Source organism: Pimephales promelas, chromosome 6, assembly GCF_988280905.1.
Source record: "Pimephales promelas chromosome 6, fPimPro1.hap1.1, whole genome shotgun sequence".
NCBI classification, from domain to species: Eukaryota; Metazoa; Chordata; class Actinopteri; order Cypriniformes; family Leuciscidae; genus Pimephales; species Pimephales promelas.
Window position 1 is genome coordinate 22,100,827 of NC_142774.1, and position 23,066 is coordinate 22,123,892.

The 23,066-nt window shown below is 41.4% G+C and overlaps 1 protein-coding gene across 2 annotated transcripts in view; it reads left to right on the forward strand.

Annotated features, from left to right (window-relative positions):
* timmdc1 (translocase of inner mitochondrial membrane domain containing 1) overlaps positions 1–23,066 on the forward strand; it is a 161,857-nt gene that overhangs the window by 122,444 nt on the left and 16,347 nt on the right. The window contains exons 7-8 of one of the 2 annotated variants that reach the window (XM_089132257.1): positions 12,312–12,422; positions 12,524–12,778. The exons of the other annotated variant lie outside the window; for it this stretch is intronic. Coding sequence (XP_088988383.1) covers positions 12,312–12,422; positions 12,524–12,596 — 184 coding nt within the window. The 3' untranslated portion in view covers positions 12,597–12,778. Of the gene's footprint in view, positions 1–12,311; positions 12,423–12,523; positions 12,779–23,066 lie in introns of those variants that run through there. 2 annotated transcript variants of the gene reach the window in all.

Consider the following 23,066-nt stretch of genomic DNA (forward strand, 5'->3'; position numbering starts at 1 on the left):
GATATTGAACACAAGAGGGCAGTATAGCACTACGTATGACTCAGATTATTATTTTTTTCTGAATTTTACAACAATTCTGGCTGTTTTTGAACGTAAACATAATTCTTAAATGAAAAAAGGGAAAAATTGGGGAAGTTATAATATTTGTATAATTTAATTTAGAAACAAATGATGTATAATTACATTTTTAGAAGATATGAGGCTTTTAGTGTTTACTTTTTTCACATTACTTTAATCTTTTGCCATAGTTGCACATGTCTACTGGCTAATAAATGTGATGTATCTGTTGAGTTTCAAGCAATTTCAAGCATGCTAAGAGTCCCAAAAGCATCAAAAAAGAATGTTAAAGTTTGTTTCGTTGCCACGGCAACAGTATCAAAGATATCAAAAATTCATTCACAGGTCTACATCTACCGTGTATTTACATTATACAGATGAAGTTTGAAGCAAATCGGTTAAAAAAAATAAGAGAGTGATTTCAAAGCATTTTGAAAGTTACACACTTCCTGCTGCCAGTTGGTGGCGCTATAACTTTGACTCACAATAGTCACATCCATGTGATCGGTCTCTTACAGCGAAAACACTGCTGAAGTTTCATCAAGATCAGTTAATGTATGCTGAAGTTATAACACACATCCTGTTTCATGTTTCTCGCCATAATTTCGTTTCCTCGCCACGGACAAACCGTTTGAGATATCAAAAATCCCTTGGCACTTTTTCATCCTTAATGTCTTGACTTCACGCTGATCGAGTTTCGTCGAATTTGGTTCAGTGCTCTAGGAGCAATAATTTAAATTCCATTGCATGTGTTTTAAACACAACCCTAAATAGCCGACTTCCTGTTGGGCTGGGGTAAAAAGTAAGAGTGTGAAGTATATATGAAACGATGAGATCTATATGTGTACCAAGTTTCATATTATTACATGCAAGTCTGTTTGATTTATGGACCAAATTTTCAGACCAAGTTTATTGACCAAGTTAATCTGATTAATAAACTAATTATATAAAACTATTGTCAATTCACTACAATTAAACTAGTTATATGCCTTTACTTATAAAAAATAAAAATAAAAACTTATTTAAAAAATACCAGGCTTGAGAAATGTATTTTCTTTATGCAGGTCATACACACAGCAGTGAAATGGTTAAGCCCCCTCCCCCTGCACACACACACACAGACAGCCAGCCAGTCAGCCAGCCAGCCAAAGACACAGAGACACAGAGACATGTAGGCTCAGAGTGGCCATATTCAAACAAAAATATCTGACTTTCTGTGGGTCCTAGCTAATAAGTTTAAATTAGAAAGTTGTCCGGCTCTAGGAGTACAATATACATACCAATTTTTGTAACTCTAGTTAAAACTAACAATCCCACTTTTGTCAAAAGGTGGCGCTACTGAGCCCTCACCACGCCCGTTTCTGCAACTTTGCACATGTCTACTGGCTAATAAATGTGATGTGTCTGTCGAGTTTCATGCAATTTGAAGCATGCTAAGGGTCTCAAAAGCATCCAAAAAGCATCCTAAAAGAAGGGTAAAGTTTGATGCGTCGCCACGGCAACAGTTTCAAAGATATCAAGAATCCATTCACAGGTCTACATCTGCCGTATGTTTACATTATACATATGAAGTTTGAAGCAAATCGGGTAAAAATAAAAGGGTGATATCAAAGCATTTTGAAAGTGACACACTTCCTGCTGCCAGTTGGTGGCGCTATAACTTTGACTCACAATAGTCACATCCATGTGATCGTCCTCTTACAGCGAGCACACTGCTGAAGTTTCATCAAGATAAGTTAATGTATGCTGAAGTTATAATACACTTCCTGTTTCACGTTTCTCGCCATGATTTCGTTTCCTCGCCACGGACAAACCGTTCGAGATATAAAAAATCCCCTCGCAAACTTTCATCCTCAATGTCTTGACTTCACGCTGACCGAGTTTCGTCGAATTTGGATCAAAGCTCTAGGAGGAGTATTTGACATTCCATTGCGAGCGTTTTACAAACAAACCTCAATAGCCGACTTCCTGTTGGGCTGGGGTAAAAAGTAAGAGTGTGAGGTATAGATGAAACGATGAGATCAACATGTGTACCGAGTTTCATATTATTACATACAAGCGTGTTTGAGTTATGGACCAAGTGTTCGGACCCCGTTCCAGGGGGCGCTGACGAGCCGCCCTACCACGCCCGGGTACCAGCTTCAGCCCGGCTCTGATGGCCGCGGGTTCTGACCCGTGTGCAAAGTTTCAAGAGTTTTCGAGCACGTTAAGGGCCCCAAAAGTGCCCAAAAGGTAGTAAAATAATAATTATTATAATAATAATAGTAAAGAAAAATAATCCCAAGGAAAACAATAGGGCCTTCGCCCTTTCAGGGCTTGGGCCCTAATAATTAATGAAACAGATTACAATTCAGGGTGATAACTAATTTCTATAATAATGTTTATACAATTTGTTTTTGCTGTTTTCGGAGTCACTGCTGCTGTCGCTGCTCTCTAGTGTTTCAGGATGCTGAACAACTCAGCATGCAGCATGCAACCCCTGGCAATGGCATCCTATGTAGCATGGAATTGCCCTCTTTGCACAGGAGCAGTTCTTCTGACAACCTTTAACACAACCACATATATTACCATGGCCAATGACACAGGCCAGACAGGCTGTGTAGATGGAATTGGAACTTCAACTGCTTGGCCCTCATCCAGAAATCATCCAAAATTCCTGAAGGGGGGAATTTCTGGCTTGGCAATATCTGCATTCTTGTCAATAATGGTTGCCAGAGCTGCCCGTTTAAGGTGGAAGAGAAATGCGTTTTCAGTCGGAGGAAGTAGCTTTAAGAGTGTTGATTTGTTGTTCAATAACTTGTATGCTCTCAGTGTCCCCAGATCAGAATCTTCAAAGTGATCAGCTGAGGATGTATACACATCTATGATGAGGCCTCGTGCCTGGTGAAGCAGGTAATCTGTTATGTTATCAGTTGTATTTTGACCAAACTCTTCAAGTGCAGGTATGTCCATTCTCATGCTGCTTTTGAACCAAGACTTCTTACCAGTGAAATAAGGATAACTAGTTGTATCTCTTCCACTAAGACTGTGGACAAATGGCATAGCACAGCATAGTGAAGGTCCCAGTGCTGCTACCATTTAATGAATGGGCAGATAGGCATTCTCTGTTGTTTTCACCCACAGCTCTGGGAGAGTACTGAGGTATGTTGAACCATAGTACAGGCACATGACAATGATGTCTGTGTCATTGGCATGGATGACAACTCTGCCAACTCCTTCATTCTGGACACTGTAGAGGGTGTGGAGTATTATCCTTGTGTCTGCCTCCTTCTGTGTGGACTCAAGAGCAGGAACATCCCTGACAGAACCATCTGCAAGCACAACGGTCTTTGTCTCTTCTTTAAATCCACCACCCAGGTAGATACGAGTCAGGCCAATAGGAGGCTTGAGTTGTTCATGCTCACACCACCTCTCACAGAGGAATTGAAGGAGATTTGCTTTATTGGCTGATACAGAAAAAAACTCCTGTGGATCTGGAGCTGTGAACTGCTCACTAACTTCATATACTTTGGCAGATTTTTGTGTTTACCTCCGGCTTTGCTCAGCAGACTTAAGGCTTGGTCCACTGTATCTGTCACAACAGAAGTGTATAATCTCAGTGCCAACAGGTACATCATTCATCAGCATTTTTTTAATATCTATCAGCAATGTGTCCAAATGTTTCACCTTTGTGAAAAGACCAGTGGCGTACGGCACACATAGCGTCGATGACAACTGATGTTTTTTTCCTTCACATGTGTTAAAGTTAACAGATCATTGCCAGTGGTGGAGAACTTAACATTATTGACTGGACTGGTACCAAGGCGAGCTTAGTGAAGATCCTTTGAGGCAGATCAGGAATGATGGTCACTCTGGTCTCCTCTTTCAGGATCTTCACTAAGCTCACCTTGGTACCAGTCCTCATACTGCCATCTTCCTGGAAGAGGGATGGGGGGGAAGTCACTGCACTCATGTTTGGCAATAAAGTCAATAATGTTCAGTTCTCCACCACTGGCAATGATCTGTTAACTTAAAAATTAAAAAAAAATTAAAATCTGCCAAAGTATATGAAGTTAGTGAGCAGTTCACAGCTCCAGATCCACAGGAGTTTTTTTCTGTATCAGCCAATAAAGCAAATCTCCTTCAATTCCTCTGTGAGAGGTGGTGTGAGCATGAACAACTCAAGCCTCCTATTGGCCTGACTCGTATCTACCTGGGTGGTGGATTTAAAGAAGAGACAAAGACCGTTGTGCTTGCAGATGGTTCTGTCAGGGATGTTCCTGCTCTTGAGTCCACACAGAAGGAGGCAGACACAAGGATAATACTCCACACCCTCTACAGTGTCCAGAATGAAGGAGTTGGCAGAGTTGTCATCCATGCCAATGACACAGAAATCATTGCCATGTGCCTGTACTATGGTTCAACATACCTCAGTACTCTCCCAGAGCTGTGGGTGAAAACAACAGAGAATGCCTATCTGCCCATTCATTAAATGGTAGCAGCACTGGGACCTTCACTATGCTGTGCTATGCCATTTGTCCACAGTCTTAGTGGAAGAGATACAACTAGTTATCCTTATTTCACTGGTAAGAAGTCTTGGTTCAAAAGCAGCATGAGAATGGACATACCTGCACTTGAAGAGTTTGGTCAAAATACAACTGATGACATAACAGATTACCTGCTTCACCAGGCACGAGGCCTCATCATAGATGTGTATACATCCTCAGCTGATCACTTTGAAGATTCTGATCTGGGGACACTGAGAGCATACAAGTTATTGAACAACAAATCAACACTCTTAAAGCTACTTCCTCCGACTGAAAACGCATTTCTCTTCCACCTTAAACGGGCAGCTCTGGCAAGCATCATTGACAAGAATGCAGATATTGCCAAGCCAGAAATTCCCCCCTTCAGGAATTTTGGATGATTTCTGGATGAGGGCCAAGCAGTTGAAGGCAATTCACATTTGGCTAAGCCACGCCCCTAGAATGTAGATTGACCAATCACAGCCCAGCCAAGAACCAGCTCCCACAGAGGTCCGACACTTTTTGACAGCGCTCCATTGACTTTCAACACAGGCGTCTCATATTTTTGGTCTCGGCAGGCTATTACCGTCGTAGTTTTATCCAAAATATGGTTAAACATTGTGCCTCGGGCATTTGCAACACAGATACGCGTTTCCCAGAGAGGTTGGAGGGGGGTGTCCGTTTTTTCCCTTCCCAAAACCGAAGTAAAATCCTGACAGTGACAAGTCTCGTGTTTGGATTAAACTGTATGGACGTCCTCAGTCAGCTAAACCCCGCATATATCAACAAGCACATCTTTTTTGCTTCTAACCTTACTGTGAGTGTGAGGTTATACTAGTTAGACCGTTTTATAATGTTTTAGGTTATGATTTCGGTTCTCATACTGGTTGTTGATACGCTAGCACATGCTGCTAATAAATACAATGTTATACAGTACTCGTGTAGTCCGTTTGCTTTGTAATAACGATTATAGAAGTGAATAGAGACCTACCCAGCTTTGCATGAACAGTGTTGCTCCCTGATATTGTTATAGTCCCAGCCTCCGTCTCCATTAGTAGGAAATGCGATGGTTCATTTTTTTGACTGTGACCGGTAACGTTATGCTTTTGCCTCTATTTTGGATGCCTTGTTGTTTCTTGCGTTTCACCTGTGTGTCTTGAATATAGCCTCTGAACGCATATTGCAGCCCCTTTTGCCTACTTCTATCAGACACTTTATATGCTGCTTTATAAAAGTTTGATACCATTTCAGCAGGAACAGCTGTTACAGCATAAGCCATGCAGAGCGCAGATGAAGTTTGACGGATGTAGCAACAGTAACTAAGGGGGGCGGGGCTTAGCCAAAGGTGAATTCCATGCTACATAGGATGCCATTGCCAGGGGTTGGCAACCAAATGTAGTAGGATACAGCATGCTGAAACACTAGAGAGCAGCGACAGCAGCAGTGACTCCGAAAACAGCTATACAACTTGTATAAACATTATTACAGAAATTAGTTATCACCCTGAATTGTAATCTGTTTGTCTATTTCATTAATTATTAGGGGCCAAGCACCGAAGGTGCGGAGGCACCTATTGTATCTGTGCCGGTTCTTATTATTATTAGGGGCCAAGCACCGAAGGTGCGGAGGCACCTATTGTATCTGTGCCGGTTCTTATTATTATTATTATTATTATTATTATTATTATTATTCTTCCGACTGGGCGTCTATGGCAGCCCATAGACCGGTTTGCGGGAAAGTTGTTTTGGTTTGACATTCTGATAGAGGACAGTCCCAGCATTAAATACACCAATTTTGGTGTCTCTAACTCATTCCCTCTAGCGCCACCAACTGTCCAAAGTTTCACTTTTATTATGCTAATAACTTTTGAACCGTAAGGCCTATCAACAAAATTATTTTTTCCTCTTGTTTTTGAGCTCATGGCGATTCGATCGCACCCTATGACGTCATTTTCCGTCATAAAAAAACGGCCGCCATTTTGAATTTTCTAAAAAACCTACTTTTGCGAACTCGTCCTAGACGGTTTGTCCGATTTTCACCAAAATCGCACCAGATCATCTCCAGCCAGTGCTGACAAAAAGTTATGGAATTCAAGATGATTCGAATAACCGTTTTTGATAAACGCGCAAACAAATTTTACGTAGCGCTTGCGAAAACAGACGTGAGGTTGTATCTCCGCAACGCTTACTCGTTTTCAGACCAAACTTGGTACGTGTCATCACAAGCATGACCTGAGGCTACATGCTGCGTTTCGGCGCAGCGCCACCTAGTGGTCCGGAGATATAAAAAATGGCTATTTTTGCTCGTAACTTCTGAACGGTTTCTCCAAAAATCAAAAACTTGGTCTCGTTAGATTCAGGGCGTCATGCCGAGTCGACCGATATCCAATTTTCCCAGATCGGCCATTTTGGCTGTCGGCCATTTTGAATTATGTGCTAAAATGCTGTATTTTTTGAACGCATGAACGAATTGTTACGAAACTCGGTATGGGTCATCAGTACGATGCCCTGAAGGAGTCTGAGAAGTTTCGAAACAGTGCCACCTAGTGGTGAATTGTTTTATTCAAACACTTATAACTTTGGGTGTGGTACACTTATTTTCACGGGAGTCATATTTTTGAGGTCCTGAATCGTTGCCGAGTCCAACGATACCAAATATGTCGGGTTTCGTCTCACGGATGGCGTAGCGTAGCGTTTTAGCGCGAAAAAAACACTTGGCTATATCTTCAAAACCGCTGTTCCGATCGAGACGAAACCACCGTCAGAAACACGGAATCATAGCTTGTTAACTAAACACTAATACCCAAATGCGAAAATATTGATAGTAAGGGGTAGTAAAACTCAAACAAAGTCATGTGTCAGTCATTTTTTACGTGTTTTTTCATATAAATGTTTATTACTCGGAAGCGAATTGAGATATTTTCACCATAATTGACACACATATGTATGGGGTCACTCTGAGGACACACACAAAAAATTGTGGGACTGAGCCTCTTGGTGGCGCTATAATAGAACAAAACGTGAAATTCCCATTGACTTCAATACAGTTTTGTGAAATACAATGCTATACTAAATAAATGCTTTGGTCTAACATTACAAAACTCAGTGTGTGCCATAAGCAGCATGCCCTGAAGGTACTCAAAAGATTTTGAGACCGCGCCACCTGTTGGTCAAAAGTTATAATTAATTTCTGAGAACGCTAATAACTTTTGAATAAATTTGCCTATTGCAATGAAACTGATCTTAATAGATTCCTTGGGTTATGCCGAAAACATAGATATCAGGTTTTCCATAATCAGCCAAACTTCCTGTCCGCCATCTTTATTTCTTTGAAAAACCTTCTTTTTCGAACTCCTCCTAGACCGTTTGTCCGATTTTCACGAAAATTGAATCGTATCATCTCCAGACCGTGCCGACTAAAAGTTATGAATTGCACGATGATAGACAAAACTGTTTTTGTATACCACAGCATCAAAATTTAGGCATGCTGCCAAAATTACTATTTAGGCTTTATCTCTGCAATGCCTTCACATTTTGACACCAAACTTTGCATGTGTCATTGTCACCTCACTCTGACCACATCACATCTATATCGTAACTGCGCCACCTATTGTTAGAAAGTGATAACCCATTAAATCGTCTTATAAGTTAATGTTTATGTGATTTTCTTAGCCATTTGCCCAAAGTTCTCTCAAAATGCCCTTAATTGCTCCTTGCTGCAGTTGGTCTGCCACTCCTTGCCATTTTGGCATATGTTGCCGCTTTTTGCGCTTGGCCCCGGTAATGGCTGCTTGCAGCTATATTTATTATTATTATTATTATTATTCTTCTTCCGACTGGGCGTCTATGGCAGCCCATAGACCGGTTTGCGGGAAAGTTGTTTTGGTTTGACATTCTGATAGAGGACAGTCCCAACTTTAAATACACCAATTTTGGTGTCTCTAACTCATTCCCTCTAGCGCCACCAACTGTCCAAAGTTGCACTTTTATTATGCTAATAACTTTTGAACCGTAAGGCCTATCAACAAAATTCTTTTTTCCTCTTGTTCCTGAGCTCATGCCGATTCGATAGCACCCTATGACGTCATTTTCCGTCATAAAAAAATGGCCGCCATTTTGAATTTTCCAAAAAACCTACTTTTGCGAACTCGTCCTAGACGGTTTGTCCGATTTTCACCAAAATCGCACCGGATCATCTCCAGGCAGTGCTGACAAAAAGTTATGGAATTCAAGATGATTCGAAGAACCGTTTTCGATAAACGCGCAAACTAATTTTACGTAGCGCTTGCGAAAACAGACGTGAGGCTGTATCTCCGCAACGCTTCATCCTATTCAGACCAAACTTGGTACATGTCATCACAAGCATGATCTGAGGCTACATGCAGCGTTTCGGCGCAGCGCCACCTAGTGGTCCGGAGATATAAAAAATGGCTATTTTTGCTCATAACTTCTGAACGGTTTCTCCAAAAATCAAAAACTTGGTCTCGATAGATTCAGGGCGTCATGCCGAGTCGACCGATATCCAATTTTCCCAGATCGGCCATTTTGGCTGTCGGCCATTTTGAATTATGTGCGAAAATGCTGTATTTTTTGAACGCATGAACGAATTGTTACGAAACTCGGTATGGGTCATCAGTACGATGCCCTGAAGGAGCCTGAGAAGTTTCGAAACAGCGCCACCTATTGGTGAATTGTTTTATTCAAACGCTTATAACTTTGGGTGTGGTACACTTATTTTCACGGGAGTCATATTTTTGAGGTCCTGAATCGTTGCCGAGTCCAACGATACTAAACATGCTGGGTTTCGTGTTACGGTTGGTGTAGTGTAGCGATTTAGCGCAAAAAAAACACTTGGCGATATCTTCAAAACCACTGTTCCGATCGAGACGAAACCACCGCCAGAAACACGGAATCATAGCTTGTTAACTATATGCAAATGCCCAAATGCGAAAATATTGATAGTAAGGGGTAGTAAAATTCAAACAAAGTCATGTGTCAGTCATTTTTTATGTGTTTTTTCATATAAATGTTTATAACTCGGAAGTGAATTGAGATATTTGCACCAAAATTGACACACATATGTATGGGGTCACTCTGAGGACACATAAAAAAAATTGTGGGACTGAGCCTCTTGGTGGCGCTATAATAGAACAAAACGTGAAATTCCCATTGACTTCAATAGAGTTTTGTGAAATAAAATGCTATACTAAACAAATGCATTGGTGTAATATTACAAAACTCAGTGTGTGCCATAAGCAGCATGCCCTGAAGGTACTCAAAAGATTTTGAGACAGCGCCACCTGTTGGTCAAAAGTTATAATTAATTTCTGAGAACGCTAATAACTTTTGAATAAATTTGCCTATTGCAATGAAACTGATCTTAATAGATTCCTTCGGTTATGCCGAAAACATAGATATCAGGTTTTCCATAATCAGACAAACGTCCTGTTCGCCATCTTTATTTCTTTGAAAAACCTTCTTTTTCGAACTCCTCCTAGACCGTTTGTTCGATTTTCACGAAAATTGAATAGTATCATCTCCAGACCGTGCCGACTAAAAGTTATGAATTGCACGATGATAGACAAAACCGTTTTTGTATACCACAGCATCAAAATTTAGGCATGCTGCCAAAATTACTATTTAGGCTTTATCTCTGCAATGCCTTCACATTTTGACACCAAACTTTGCATGTGTCATTGTCACCTCCCTCTGACCACATCACATCTATTTCGTAACTGCGCCACCTATTGTTCGAAAGTGATAACCCATTAAATCATCTTATAAGTTAATGTTTATGTGATTTTTTTTTAGCCATTTGCCCAAAGTTCTCTCAAAATGCCCTTAATTGCTCCTTGCTACAGTTGGTCTGCCACTCCTTGCCATTTTGGCATATGTTGCCGCTTCTTGCGCTTGGCCCCGGTAATGGCTGCTTGCAGCTATATTTATTATTATTATTGTTGTTGTTTTTTGTTTTTTTTTGTTTTTTTTACAAATTGCTGCTTAATGTAACAGTTTTAATCATTAAATACTTTTAAAACTACTCCACACATGATTCCTGTGTGTTTTAGTATTTCAACATTTAGTTGTCAGTACCTTTGTCTCACACTCAGTAACCAGCCTAACCCAAAATCCTCAAATCCTTTTTTTTTGATAGAATAAAGCTATCCCACTTGTGAAAGAATATTACAAATAATAGACATTGCAATACAAATAATATATATATTGCATAAATATGCAAACTATATACTGTACATACATAAACATCAGTTAATGGTTAACTTCTTTCTTGGAACTAGTTTGAATTGACAGGCTATTATAGGCTTGAAATTGAATTCCCTCTAAATTTGTTATGGACCATAGGGACTGTATGGTTAGTGAAAATGATCAAAATATGATTTCATCTAGTAAAAGTTAACTTCACATGGTAATTTGTTTATTTTAACAACAACAAAGGGTAAAGAATGTTACCGATTACAAATGGAATGTTATATATTTTTTTTCTTTTTTTTTGCCTACCTATGAATTAAGAGGCATTGCTCACTCTTACTTTCTAATTACATGTACAGTCAATGCATCAGATGAAAGCTTATCTTCCACTCTTTTGAACGGTATGCTCAGTTTGTTTCTAGCATAAAGTATCAGGGAGATATGGCTCAGGATTCATGAATATAATCAAACCGTTTTAGCATGTTTGGGTGATTCCGGGGAGTTAAAGCAGAATTTGAGGTATCATTGTTTTGACCCTAATTACAAGTTTCCAGCAGCTTGTTCACCGGGTTGTCCACCCAGGTTGTGATCCTCAGACATCATAGATTTCATTTTTATATGACAACCTTTTACAGCAGCCCATGTCTGCTAAACCCCCTTTGCCCCCTGGGTAAATAGCAGTCAACCCCCCCCCCCCCACCCCACCCCCCGCTTTAAATAATACCAGCTATCACAATAACTTGTACACAAAAGGGCATCATCACATACCCTTCACCAGAAAGTAACCCATGCCGATCTCTAGGTATGGTGAAGGGTATGTAATGATGTGCTATTTCAATTCCAAAGACCAAGGGACCTTTATCAAGATGCATTTTGTAAAATACAAAAATTAAAATGACGGTTAATAATAGCTTATTACGACAATAATAATTATGGAATATTATGGAATTTTTACAACATTCCCAACACTGCTTGATATAGAGTTATGCAGTTGAATGATGTTTGATTATAAGTTTTTCATTGTTTTGGAATGATTTGATGCATTTTATGATTTTTGGGGATTTCAATCCTGTGGTTCAAGAGTTCAAGTCAAATATTGACGGTTTGACCTGAACTCTTGAACCACAGGATTGAAATCCAAAAAACAAACAAACATAAAATGCATCAAATCATTCCAAAACAATGCAAAATTTATAATAAGACAGACCGTCTTATATCTGTCTTTGGGATCGAAAAACCTCTGGCGTTATCTTTGTGGTTTTCCTCGTGCAAGTCACGATGTCTCATCCTTTTGACCATTAGTCTTGGGTTAACTACCTACCATTGACAACGTTCTTCCTTTGTAATTATAACTTACTGTTTATAAAACTGTTGTATGATAGCAGTATCATTAAGAAAAGTATGCTGTTGTTCTAAATATCAGCATGGCTATGATGTCCTGTACCCTTTGTTTCTATATCTGTGCTGATATTTAATATAGCAGCACTCTTTCTCATGTGATATTGCTTATTTGAATTTGTAAGAACATGTGATGATGTTACAGGTTGCCGGCTGGAGTTTTAATCATGGGTCTGCAGAAGCTGGGGGGCGAGACTATACGTGACAAGAGGCGACGAGAAAGACAAGAGTTATATGAGCTGAGAGTCACTGAATGGTTAGTTCAACCAAGAAAAGAGAATCTTTTTAAAAGCACGTATTATTTGAACAGACGCGTATCCTTTTGAAAAGATAATTGAGCTGATATTTCCATTGCAGGAATGCTCGTCTAAAGCTTACAGAGGATCTAATTGGAGAAATGAGGAGTGAGAAACACCAGGACACTAAATAATGACCTTCAAAGAAAAGAGGATCTGCTTAGTCAACCAAGGGGAAAACGCAGTAACATCAGAAACCTGAGAGTGCTAATGGAAAAAAAAACTGTGTTTATTAATACAATCTGTATGAATCGATTTTTCAGGATGTTTAATCCTGAATCAACAGCATGCAAATAAAATAATTTGCTGAACATTGTCTAGGATGTTGTACAGTATGTGTTCATGGTACCTGCTCCCATTATTTTATCAATGTGATGCTTATCTTTACATGTAAATGTTACTTTAGCATGTGATCTTCTAAAGTATAGATAAGATAAAAGACAATGGAATGGCTGAATAGGTGACAGGAGATTGAAGATGTAAATGAAATGGCCTTTTTTGGTTTGAATTGTTTTGCTTTGTTTAATGAAATAAGAAATGGTTTCACGGTCTAAAACTGATAGATCTGATTGTAGGATGGTTGAAATTGGAAGCGATGGAGAGTTTGGAACACCTGAGAAAACCGGAGAAGGCTATATAGATTAACATTGCATCAAGTGTGCAGACAGTATTGGTTGAGTGATGGCCTAAGTGAAGGGTGGAGATACCAACCAAGTATATCGAGAGTTATGATTGTTTCTGGCCTCTGGGTGGGTAGGTGGTTGATTTATTTATTTAATTTTTTAAATACCTTTAAATGTCTGCATATTGTTTATCTCAGGTAGGCTGTGCCATAAATTTTTATGAAAGAATTGTATTCCATATAAGTAGCCTCTAATGGAACCTTTTTTGAGATTTTTGATAAATACGAAATGAATAAGGTGAGGGAAAGTAGGGAAAAATCTAAAAACAGCAAATTGTATGTGATATGGAATGTCTTAAAGGGGGGGTTGATTGCGATTTCACTTTCTTCATTTTAAATAGTGTGTAATGTTGCTGTTGGTGCATGAACAGTATCTGCAAAGTTGCAGCGCTGAAAGTTCAATGTAAGCAGAGATATCATCTTTTAAAAATCAGGAATTTTAATGCCTACAAAAATGACTCGAATGGGACTACAACGGGTTTTAGACGTCACTAACCCATAGATTTGCATCAACCCTCCCTCCGGAATATGCAAAAAAGGGCATGGCCATATTTCTGCGGCTCGTCGAAAGTGTGTTACGTTCATCTAGCTGTCAGGTCTTCTGTGTTTGGGCTTAATTCCCACGGACATTGTAGTTCGTCAACAATGGGTACAATTTATGTTTGATTATGTTCCTAAAAATGACATAGCTCTCTGTGCTGTGCATTTTTAGTAAAACAGCTTCCAGAATCTACACAAATTCAATGTCGGATTCATCAAGAAACTGTTACTAAAACATGAAGCAGTTCCAACTTTAAAACCAGAGGCAGCAGTTGGCCACAACCTGTAAGTAGGCTAAGACTCAATCATTTTAAATGTATTTGCATGTATAATTTCAGACGTAATTTTTATCAAATGCCAGTGCTGGCTTTATAGCCACTAGACTACTAGTTATGCTATTTTGTGTCTACGACAAACGCATACAAACATTTTGGACCTGAATTTTGTATATATACTAATGTTGTAAATGTATTTTTCATGTATATATACTTTATGGTGTTATTTTTCGATTTGATCAAGAACGTAAACCAATGCCAACACTGTTTGTCTATATAGTAGCCAGTAAAAAAAAAAAATATATATATATAGGCAAATAACCATTCAAGTCAAGTCAAGTCACATTTATTTATATAGCGCTTTTCACAATACAGATTGTATCAAAGCAGCTTCACAGTGATAACTTGAAAGTAGTACAACACAGATCAATAATATTGTTAAATATTAAACACTAAATAACCCCGACTAAGCAAGCCAAAAGGAAGGCGATAGTGGCAAGGAACCAAAACTCCATCAGATTGGATGGAGAAAAAACATTGGGAGAACCCAGGCTCAGTCGGGGGCCAGTTCTCCTCTGGCTTACATTCATATTGTTTATATATAAATATCAAATATAAATATTGTTTATATATAAAACGGCTCCATAACATATCGCCGGCGTTGAGTCGTCTCTTTATAGGCGCTGGTCTTCTCGTCACAGGCGTTGGGGCATCCGAAATCCCCGTGAGAGACTGGATTCAAAACTGGACCTGACGAACGCCATAACAGCAGAAAGGCAGATGGGAGATAATTAGCATAGCTGATGTTCATAATGATTTCCATTATACGGGAGTCTGTGTTAGAAAACCACTATCTCACAAACTCACGCCAACCCGTTTGACTAAGGCTGTCGAGCCCCACTATCGCGGAAATGCGTTTCAGTGGCAAACGGTTCCGTATGGCATAACAGAGGACTAAAAGGTAAGCATTATGTGAATGCTTGACTAAAGAGATGCGTCTTTAATCTAGTTTTAAACTGTGTCAGCGAGTCAGAGCCTCGGACCGTATCGGGAAGGCTATTCCAGAGTTTTGGAGCTAAATGCGAGAACGCCCTCCCTCCTTTAGTGGACTTAGATATCCTAGGAATGACCAGAAACCTTGAATTTAGTGATCTTAAGGAACACGGTGGATTGTAGGGCGAAAGAAGGTCCGTTAAGTATATAGGAGCTAAACCATTTAGGGCTTTATAGGTCAGTAGTAGTACTTTGTAGTTGATACGGAACTTAATAGGTAACCAGTGTGAAAAATGATAAAATCGGTTTTATATGATCATATTTTCTTGACCTAGTAACAACTCTAGCAGCTGCATTTTGTACTAACTGTAGCTTGTTTATTGACGATGCAGGGCAGCCGGCTAATAAAGCATTACAGTAGTCTAGTCTCGAGGTCATGAATGCATGAACTAACTTTTCTGCATCAGAAACAGTCTCAGATGCAGAAACAGCATGTTACGTAGCTTAGCAATGTTTCTAAGGTGGAAAAAGGCTGTTCTTGTAACACATGAAATATGATTTTGAAAGACAAGTTGCGGTCTAGTATAACACCCAGGTCTTTTACTGTAGTGGATAGAGTAACAGGACATCCGTCTATAATAAAGTTGTATTGTGAGAGGTTTTGTGAGTAGTTTTTTGGACCAATAAGTAATACCTTCGTTTTATCTGAATTTAATAGCAGGAAATTACGCGTCATCCAGCATTTTATATCATTGAGACACTCTGTCAATTTAGATGAGTTAGTGTTGGTGAGTTAGTGTTGGATGAGTAATGTGGTCGTGATGAAATATATAATTGAGTGTCGTCAGCGTAACAGTGGAAATTAACTCCATGTTTTCTTATAATATTACCAAGTGGCAGCATATATATTGAAAATAGCAGAGGGCCTAAAACCGATCCTTTCCCCATTTAAACAGACAAAATGATAAGTACGATCTAAACCAGCTTAATGCCTGTCCCAGAACACCAGTGTAGTTTTGTAGTCGATCCAAGAGTATTTTATAATCTATAGTGTCGAACGCAGCACTAAGATCAAGTAGGACTAGTATTGAGATACAGCCTTGGTCAGAAGCTAAAAAGTAAATCATTTGTAATTTTAACTTGCGCAGTTTCTGTACTATGATGCGATAAACGTCTTTATTCATAAATATGATCTCGTTGGTGTAAAATTAGCTCTGACAATGATCTGACGGGTGAGTCCATGGAGGCCTCCATGTCGTCCCGCCATCTTGAAAAACTACGGAGAGGGACAAAAATTCACTAGTCACTGCAACGCATTTTCATTTAGAGCCGGCTGACTGAAACCATCTGAAGCGACCAAGGAGGTCAGTGAGAGGCGCTTGAAAGGCCACACTGCACGGTGCTTCATAATGCAATCCTCGTAGCCATGATAAAGCTTAAAAATTGAATCTAAAAGGAAACGTGACCGGCAAATTCAAAACGAGGGTAAATATCGGGATGGGTTTTTCCCAGGTGGACAGAGCTAATGAAGGAGAAAGGCTTTGAAAGGGACGCTGAAGTCCTGCTTTCTTCTCGACAGGTAAGTCAATGTTACGGTCTAAATTACAAGGTTGTGTCATTCATTATATAGGCGGCGTAACGGTAGAATGTTTATAGTTAAACTCGAAAAAGTGCAATTGGATGATATGTTGTAGCTTCTTGGTCACCGTAGTCGCAACACGCATTTCTAAAGTCGCAAAAAGCACAGCGCTAGAGAACACTATGTGTTTGAATCGAATAGGTCAAAGGGGCATGCTTTCTGCTATTGTATCATCAGCTCTCCCCAAAGTGTGTTCATGCAGCCAACAGACAGCCTGTCGCATCAACAAATGCTAACATTTGAAAATTCGACATATATTTTGAGTAGATAACCGATAGTATATTCTCAGTGAAGGGTTTCACTGCTTCCACAATTAATAAGGATAGTTTGGGAAATACAAGAAAAGTCAAAATGATATATCGTACCTACATACAATAGGTCATAGCTACCGCAGAAAAAAGATCATGCTTTGAATTAAGACGAGTAAAATTAAATATTCGCTCAATACCAACTTTACGTCTGCTGCGTCATGGACCACAGAGGCACATTGCGTCTCTGAAAATGTGTGGTGATTTTCTAAATGATACAACTTAATCTACATAAGAGCAAATAAGAGCAGTCCAAGGATTTCTTTTAAAACAAAAACATTGTGACAAACTTTAGTTTCATGTGACATGGACAAAAATACTCTTTAAAATATTTTGTATGAATAAGATCTAAGACACCAAAGCACAGATCTTGATTTATAACATTTTTTTATTTTATTTTTGAACAAACGATATTTAGTAAAATAATACCTTAGGTAAAATTTTATACAAATCATTAATATCATACAGAAGTCTTGTAAGATACGATTTTAATAAAACTTTAAAGATTTGATTTAAACAATCTTTTAATTTTAAAAGATCTAAACTTTTAAGAGTATGCTTTTAAATTAATTTACAATGAATAAAGCTCTGAAAAGCAGACTAGCATTGCACACGCTGTGACATAATTGTGACCCAGAGGCTCATCTGTCCTGTAACTCCTCTGTCTCTGTGAGGGTGTGAAGGTTCATCTCTAATATGCTGTTACAGTACAAAAATCGTTATGGCTATATTAATAAAAATTATACGTTAGGTCGCCGTTACAGTCAATCTGTGACGCTGTGCGGAGAAACAGAGCTGAGGCTGGGTCCAAACGCAGTGTAGCTTTATTAAACAAACTTAAAACAAGACACTAGAAGCAAGAATCGTGAAAGCACCAACGTAACACACATAAATTCAACAACCAACAAAGACAGGGCAGAAACACAGGGCTTAAATAATCAAACGAGCTAGACAAGATAACAAGGGGGCGTGAGAAATGAGAAACACCTGGGATAAATAATAGACGGGCAATAACTAATAACGAAAACACACAAAACCACTTCGTGACATAGCCTCCCCCCTATGGGCGGCTCCCGACGCCCATACAAACATCAAAAAGTTCAGGAGGGCGGTGAAGCGGAGACAGTCTTGGGGGAGGGACGGAGGGCCAGGCCCGTGCAGGGGAACAGGACCAGGAGGTAGCCAAGGCGGGCCTGGGCCGCAGAGCATGGGCATACCAGACTGGGCCGGAGACCAAGGCGGAGCAGGACGAGGCGGAGGCCAGGGCGGAGCAGGACGAGGCAGAGGCCAGGGCGGAGCAGGACGAGGCAGAGGCCAGGGCGGAGCAGGACGAGGCAGAGGCCAGGGCGGAGCAGGACGAGGCAGAGGCCAGGGCGGAGCAGACTTTGGCGGAGCAGACTCAGACAGAGACGAGGGCGGAGCAGACACAGGCAAGGTCCATGACAGCCTCGCCTCCACGGCCCTCACAGACTCAGAGGTCCATGTCAGGATCACCTCCATGGCCCCCACAGAGTACCTACTGCCTCCCCCAAAAAAATACTTGGGGAAATTCACGGGAGGAGCCTCTGGGTGGTGAACGGGTACAGGAAAGGCCTCCCGGAGCTTGAAGGGTGCAGGCAGAGCGAGGCGCAGAGGCGGGGCCGGCAGAGCGAGGCGCAGAGGCGGGGCCGGCAGAGCGAGGCGCAGAGGCGGGGCCGGCAGAGCGAGGAGTCTGGGCACGCTCACCGGGGCCTGGCGAACCAAACGAGTCCTCCTTCTCCTCCTCCTGCGGCGGCGCGTCACAGGGCTAGACACACTCGCTGGGCTGAACAACTCACTCACTTGAACTGGAGATGCAGCGCTCACTTGAAGAGGAGATGCAGCGCTCACTTGAAGAGGAGATGCAGCGCTCACTTGAAGAGGAGATTCAGCGCTCACTTGAAGAGGAGATGCAGCGCTCACTTGAAGAGGAGATTCAGCGCTCACCTGAAGAGGAGATTCAGCGCTCACTTGAAGAGGAGATTCAGCGCTCACTTGAAGAGGAGATTCAGCGCTCACTTGAAGAGGAGATTCAGCGCTCACTTGAAGAGGAGATTCATCCACTTGAACAGGATCACTCACTTGAACTGAAGATTCACTCACTTGAACCGGAGACTCATCCACTTGAACTGGAGATTCATCCACTTGAACTGGAGATTCATCCATTTGAACAGGAGATTCCCTCGCGGGGCTCACGTGAATCGCGAGTTCGGCTGGGCTGACGTGAAGCGCGGGCTCGGCTGGGCTGACGTGAGTCGCGGGCTCGTCAATGCGCACGTGAAGCGCGGGCTCGTCGTGACTGACGTGAACCAGCGGTGAAGACGACGAGGGCTTCGCGGGTAAAGTACACTCGGCAGGTGCAGAGCCGGCTTCAGACTGCGCTCAGCAGGGGGGCATTTATTTTCAATGGGTGGGCACTATATGGGGACTTTTTTTCGGATATCAGATATCCTTTATTGCTGTCTTTTCTGTTAGCTATTACCATGAAGTGATGCAACCCATAAACACATAAATCATTACACATTGTTGCAAGATGTGCAATTCTTAAGAAAATTGATTAAATAAGGGTTAAATAGGCCTATGCAAACAAATAAAAAAATAAAAAATTCCAAGACCAACTCTGACTGACCACAGATTTATTATAGCAAACGAACATGCATGCGCAGACTTTCACTGACAGGATAGTAGTTTACCTATCTCACTGGCGGAAGACAGAAAAAAAGCTACACATCTTTATTCGGCTTTGCTCTAACACAAGCATTTACTGTAGTAGCCTACTATTTAAAAAGCATCATGTAGTTAATTAACTTTATCAAAACAAATAAAAAACAGCCACAACATACACAGATAGTATTCTACAATTTCCATTTAAGAAAATAGGCTTAAACACCTGTTTAAACACCTGTTTCTCCACGGCGGGAGTGACATTTCAGGACAACGGACAGCGCAAAAACTGAACTAAATAGGCCGCCTAAATAACCAATTTAGTCTCATCACAACATAACGTGACAACAAAATATAGTGAACTTTGACGTTACATAAAGCCAGAATACACTAACAACCGGCCAGCATGAAACTTTAAATTTAACTTACAGCTAGAAGAGCTGAAGACGCCGCTTGTGAGCTGATTGGAACTTCCTGAGAACAGCGTCCTTCCATGCACCACAACACTTTTTTGTCAAGTCCTTCTCGAATGCAAGTTGAACTAGGCTGGCCTTTCTTGTGTGAAGCATGCTCATTCTGTGTTCTGAAAACACATTTTTGAGCGTGGAGAATGAATTTTCGCAGGTTGCTGTAGAAGCACCAAATACCAAAGCCAGTTGGAGTGCCGTCAACACAGTGGGCATCGCTTTAAGCGTTTTGTAATGTTTGGACAACAGTCCCTGAACTGTCCATTTCTCCTTGGAGTCGTCTTCCATTTGTGATTGTAAAAATCGGCGTGCGACGCAGAACTCTGACTCTACTATCTCCACTCCTACTAAATCCATAATGTGTTTGATTTTTTCAACATTCAGAAAACTTTTATTTTCTGGGTCAAGAGCTTCCAATGCGCTTATCAGCTTCCCATTGCGCTCACTGAAACGCACATCCATTTCTCCAATTACGGCATCAATCGCACTGAAAAAAAGTCTCTTCAGCTCCGACTTGTCATTTGTGTCGTTTTGCCCCATACTCTCCTCAAGAACGTACTCGTCCAGGTTCCTGTTCACAACACGTTTTCTTTTGCTGGCTTGTGTGGGCTCGTTGTTGTTGGTAGCAGTACTCCAGAGCTCGTTAAATGCATCGTCACATCTCAGATCACGAACACAGTCTATCGCACTTTGCACGAGTTTCACTGCATTCAGTAGGTCCATTTCCTTCGCCTGTAGCTGTTTGTTGGGCGAGTCCAGAAGCAGTAATATCTTGTGCACACTATGTCCAATGAACACAAAACTGGGCTCCTTTATCTGGTGTAAAAGGCCAGTTGCCAGCACTCTCACTTCTGATGCAAAGGCCCGAGAGCTGCTCGTCTTTGACAGTACTGCAATGATATCCTCCAAGTTTTTAAGGACCACAGAGACCGTTGCTAGATGGCCTGTCCAGCGTTGGTCAAGGAGGCGCTTCAGGGTATCACCTTTATAGTGAGTGGAAACGGTGGGCTTTTTCAGGAAATTATAAAGCATGCCACACACATTAAAGAAGTCACCAATCGCTTCTTCAGCCGACAGGGCATGAACGACCACAAGGTGCAGCTGGTGGTTAAAACAGTGGATGTAAGGGATTTCTCTGCCAAGTCTATCCTGTAGAAGTTTTTGGACTCCTCCGTGTTTCCCAGACATGAGGGATGCACCGTCATAGCACTGACTCAATATCTTTGCAGTGCTGAGCCCCGCTTTTTGAAGTTCATGTAATATGATGTCAGTGAGTGTCCCTGCGTCCCCAGCTTCTGCAGTGGCCATGGTAAGTAGACGTTCTGTCACCTTACAACTGTCCTCCGATATGAACCGAATGACAATTGAAATATTCTCACACCCAGTGATGTCACGAGTCCCGTCAACTTTGATCGTGAACCACTGCGAACCAATGTCATGTACAATAGCATCCGTTATGACACTGCTCATTGCCTCAAGTAGTTCATTTTGTATTTCGTGACTTGTGTATGTTGCGTTGCGAGGTATTGTTTTTACAACTTTACTCAGCTGCTGGTCTTTTCGGAGGGTGTATTCAAAAAGAGAAAGGAACAGTCCACTCCCCCCCTCTGACATACTATCAAAGGCATCTAACTTACCTCTCAAAGGTAGTTGATTTGTTGCCAGAAACTCCAAAATGTCAATAATGGCAGATACGTAGTATCGGTTCCTTGAAAGCTGCTCTGTGTTAATCAATTTCGAAATCTCTGTGTCCGTCTCTGTGCGTTTCCCTCGTTCCCTCCAAGCTGCAACGCATGTCAGGTGCTCTTTGGAAGTGGCATGTTTATGGAAGCCTTTGTTGGATTCGTTTGCATGCTTCCAGTTGCAATATCCCTTTGTGATAAAAACTGAATCAACATTGGTATATGCTGTCGCTGACCGAAATTTCCTACAAGGAAAACAGAAAGCGCTGTCTGTGTTTACGGAGTATTCCAGCCAGTCTCTCCCATGGTACCACGTACTCACAAATGAGCGTTTTTTCCCATTGTAAAGGCGGCTTGGATACTTGTCCAGTTTCACCTGGTTGGGCTTTTCGTCACCGAGATCCTCAGGTGGACTTTGAGGTGTAGGAGGGTTGGGTCCAAATGCAGTGGAGCTGGAGCTACAGGTGCTAGCTTGGGAAGCTGCGATGTTAGCGGCCACGCCGGCCACGGAGTCGGAGTCACAAACGTTAGCCGGGCTGTCGTTGTCTAGCTGTATGTTGTTAGCAGAATCGTTACTCGACGTGGAAGGATAAACTGTGGAATTAAACCATTTTCTTATATCCATTTTTGGAGAGTTTTCATCGGTTTAGTTTTGTTTTGAATGCAGTCAGGAATCTCGCGCCAACTGAAAATCATTTCATTCACGTATTAACGTGCGTGATTGGGGGGGCGGCAGGGGGCTTTCCTCACAGCGCCACACAGGGATTTTAAGTTGGTTTTATTATATTTTCAGCTAATGAGCAGTTTGTAGAAATATTTTTTTATTATTTCTCACAGAAATGTGAATTAAATGAAACTTATATTATTTTGTAAATTATATCATAATTCAATTTGGGGGGGCACAAAATACGTTTGGGGGGGCATTGCCCCCTAATGCCCCCCCATACCGCCGGCACTGGGCAGGTGTCGAGTAGAATAAGCGCGCAGTAGTGAAGAGGTCCTGCAAGGAACAAGCCCGAGCGACATACCCGTCAAGAGTCCAGTTGGCAAGGTCCCGCGGCATCCATCGAGCGATCTCATAATCCAGCCCATTCAGAAACAGGCCCATGAGCTGGATATCATCTAGCGCTCCCAGACTGCTAATGGACAGGAACTCCTTCGCGTACCTTTGGACAGACCGGCCCTCTTGCAAGACTGACGACAGGTATTCTGTCATAGCCCGGTTGCTGACGACTGCTGGACCCATATTGAGGTTGGTTGTTCTGTGACGCTGTGCGGAGAAACAGAGCTGAGGCTGGGTCCAAACGCAGTGTAGCTTTATTAAACAAACTTAAAA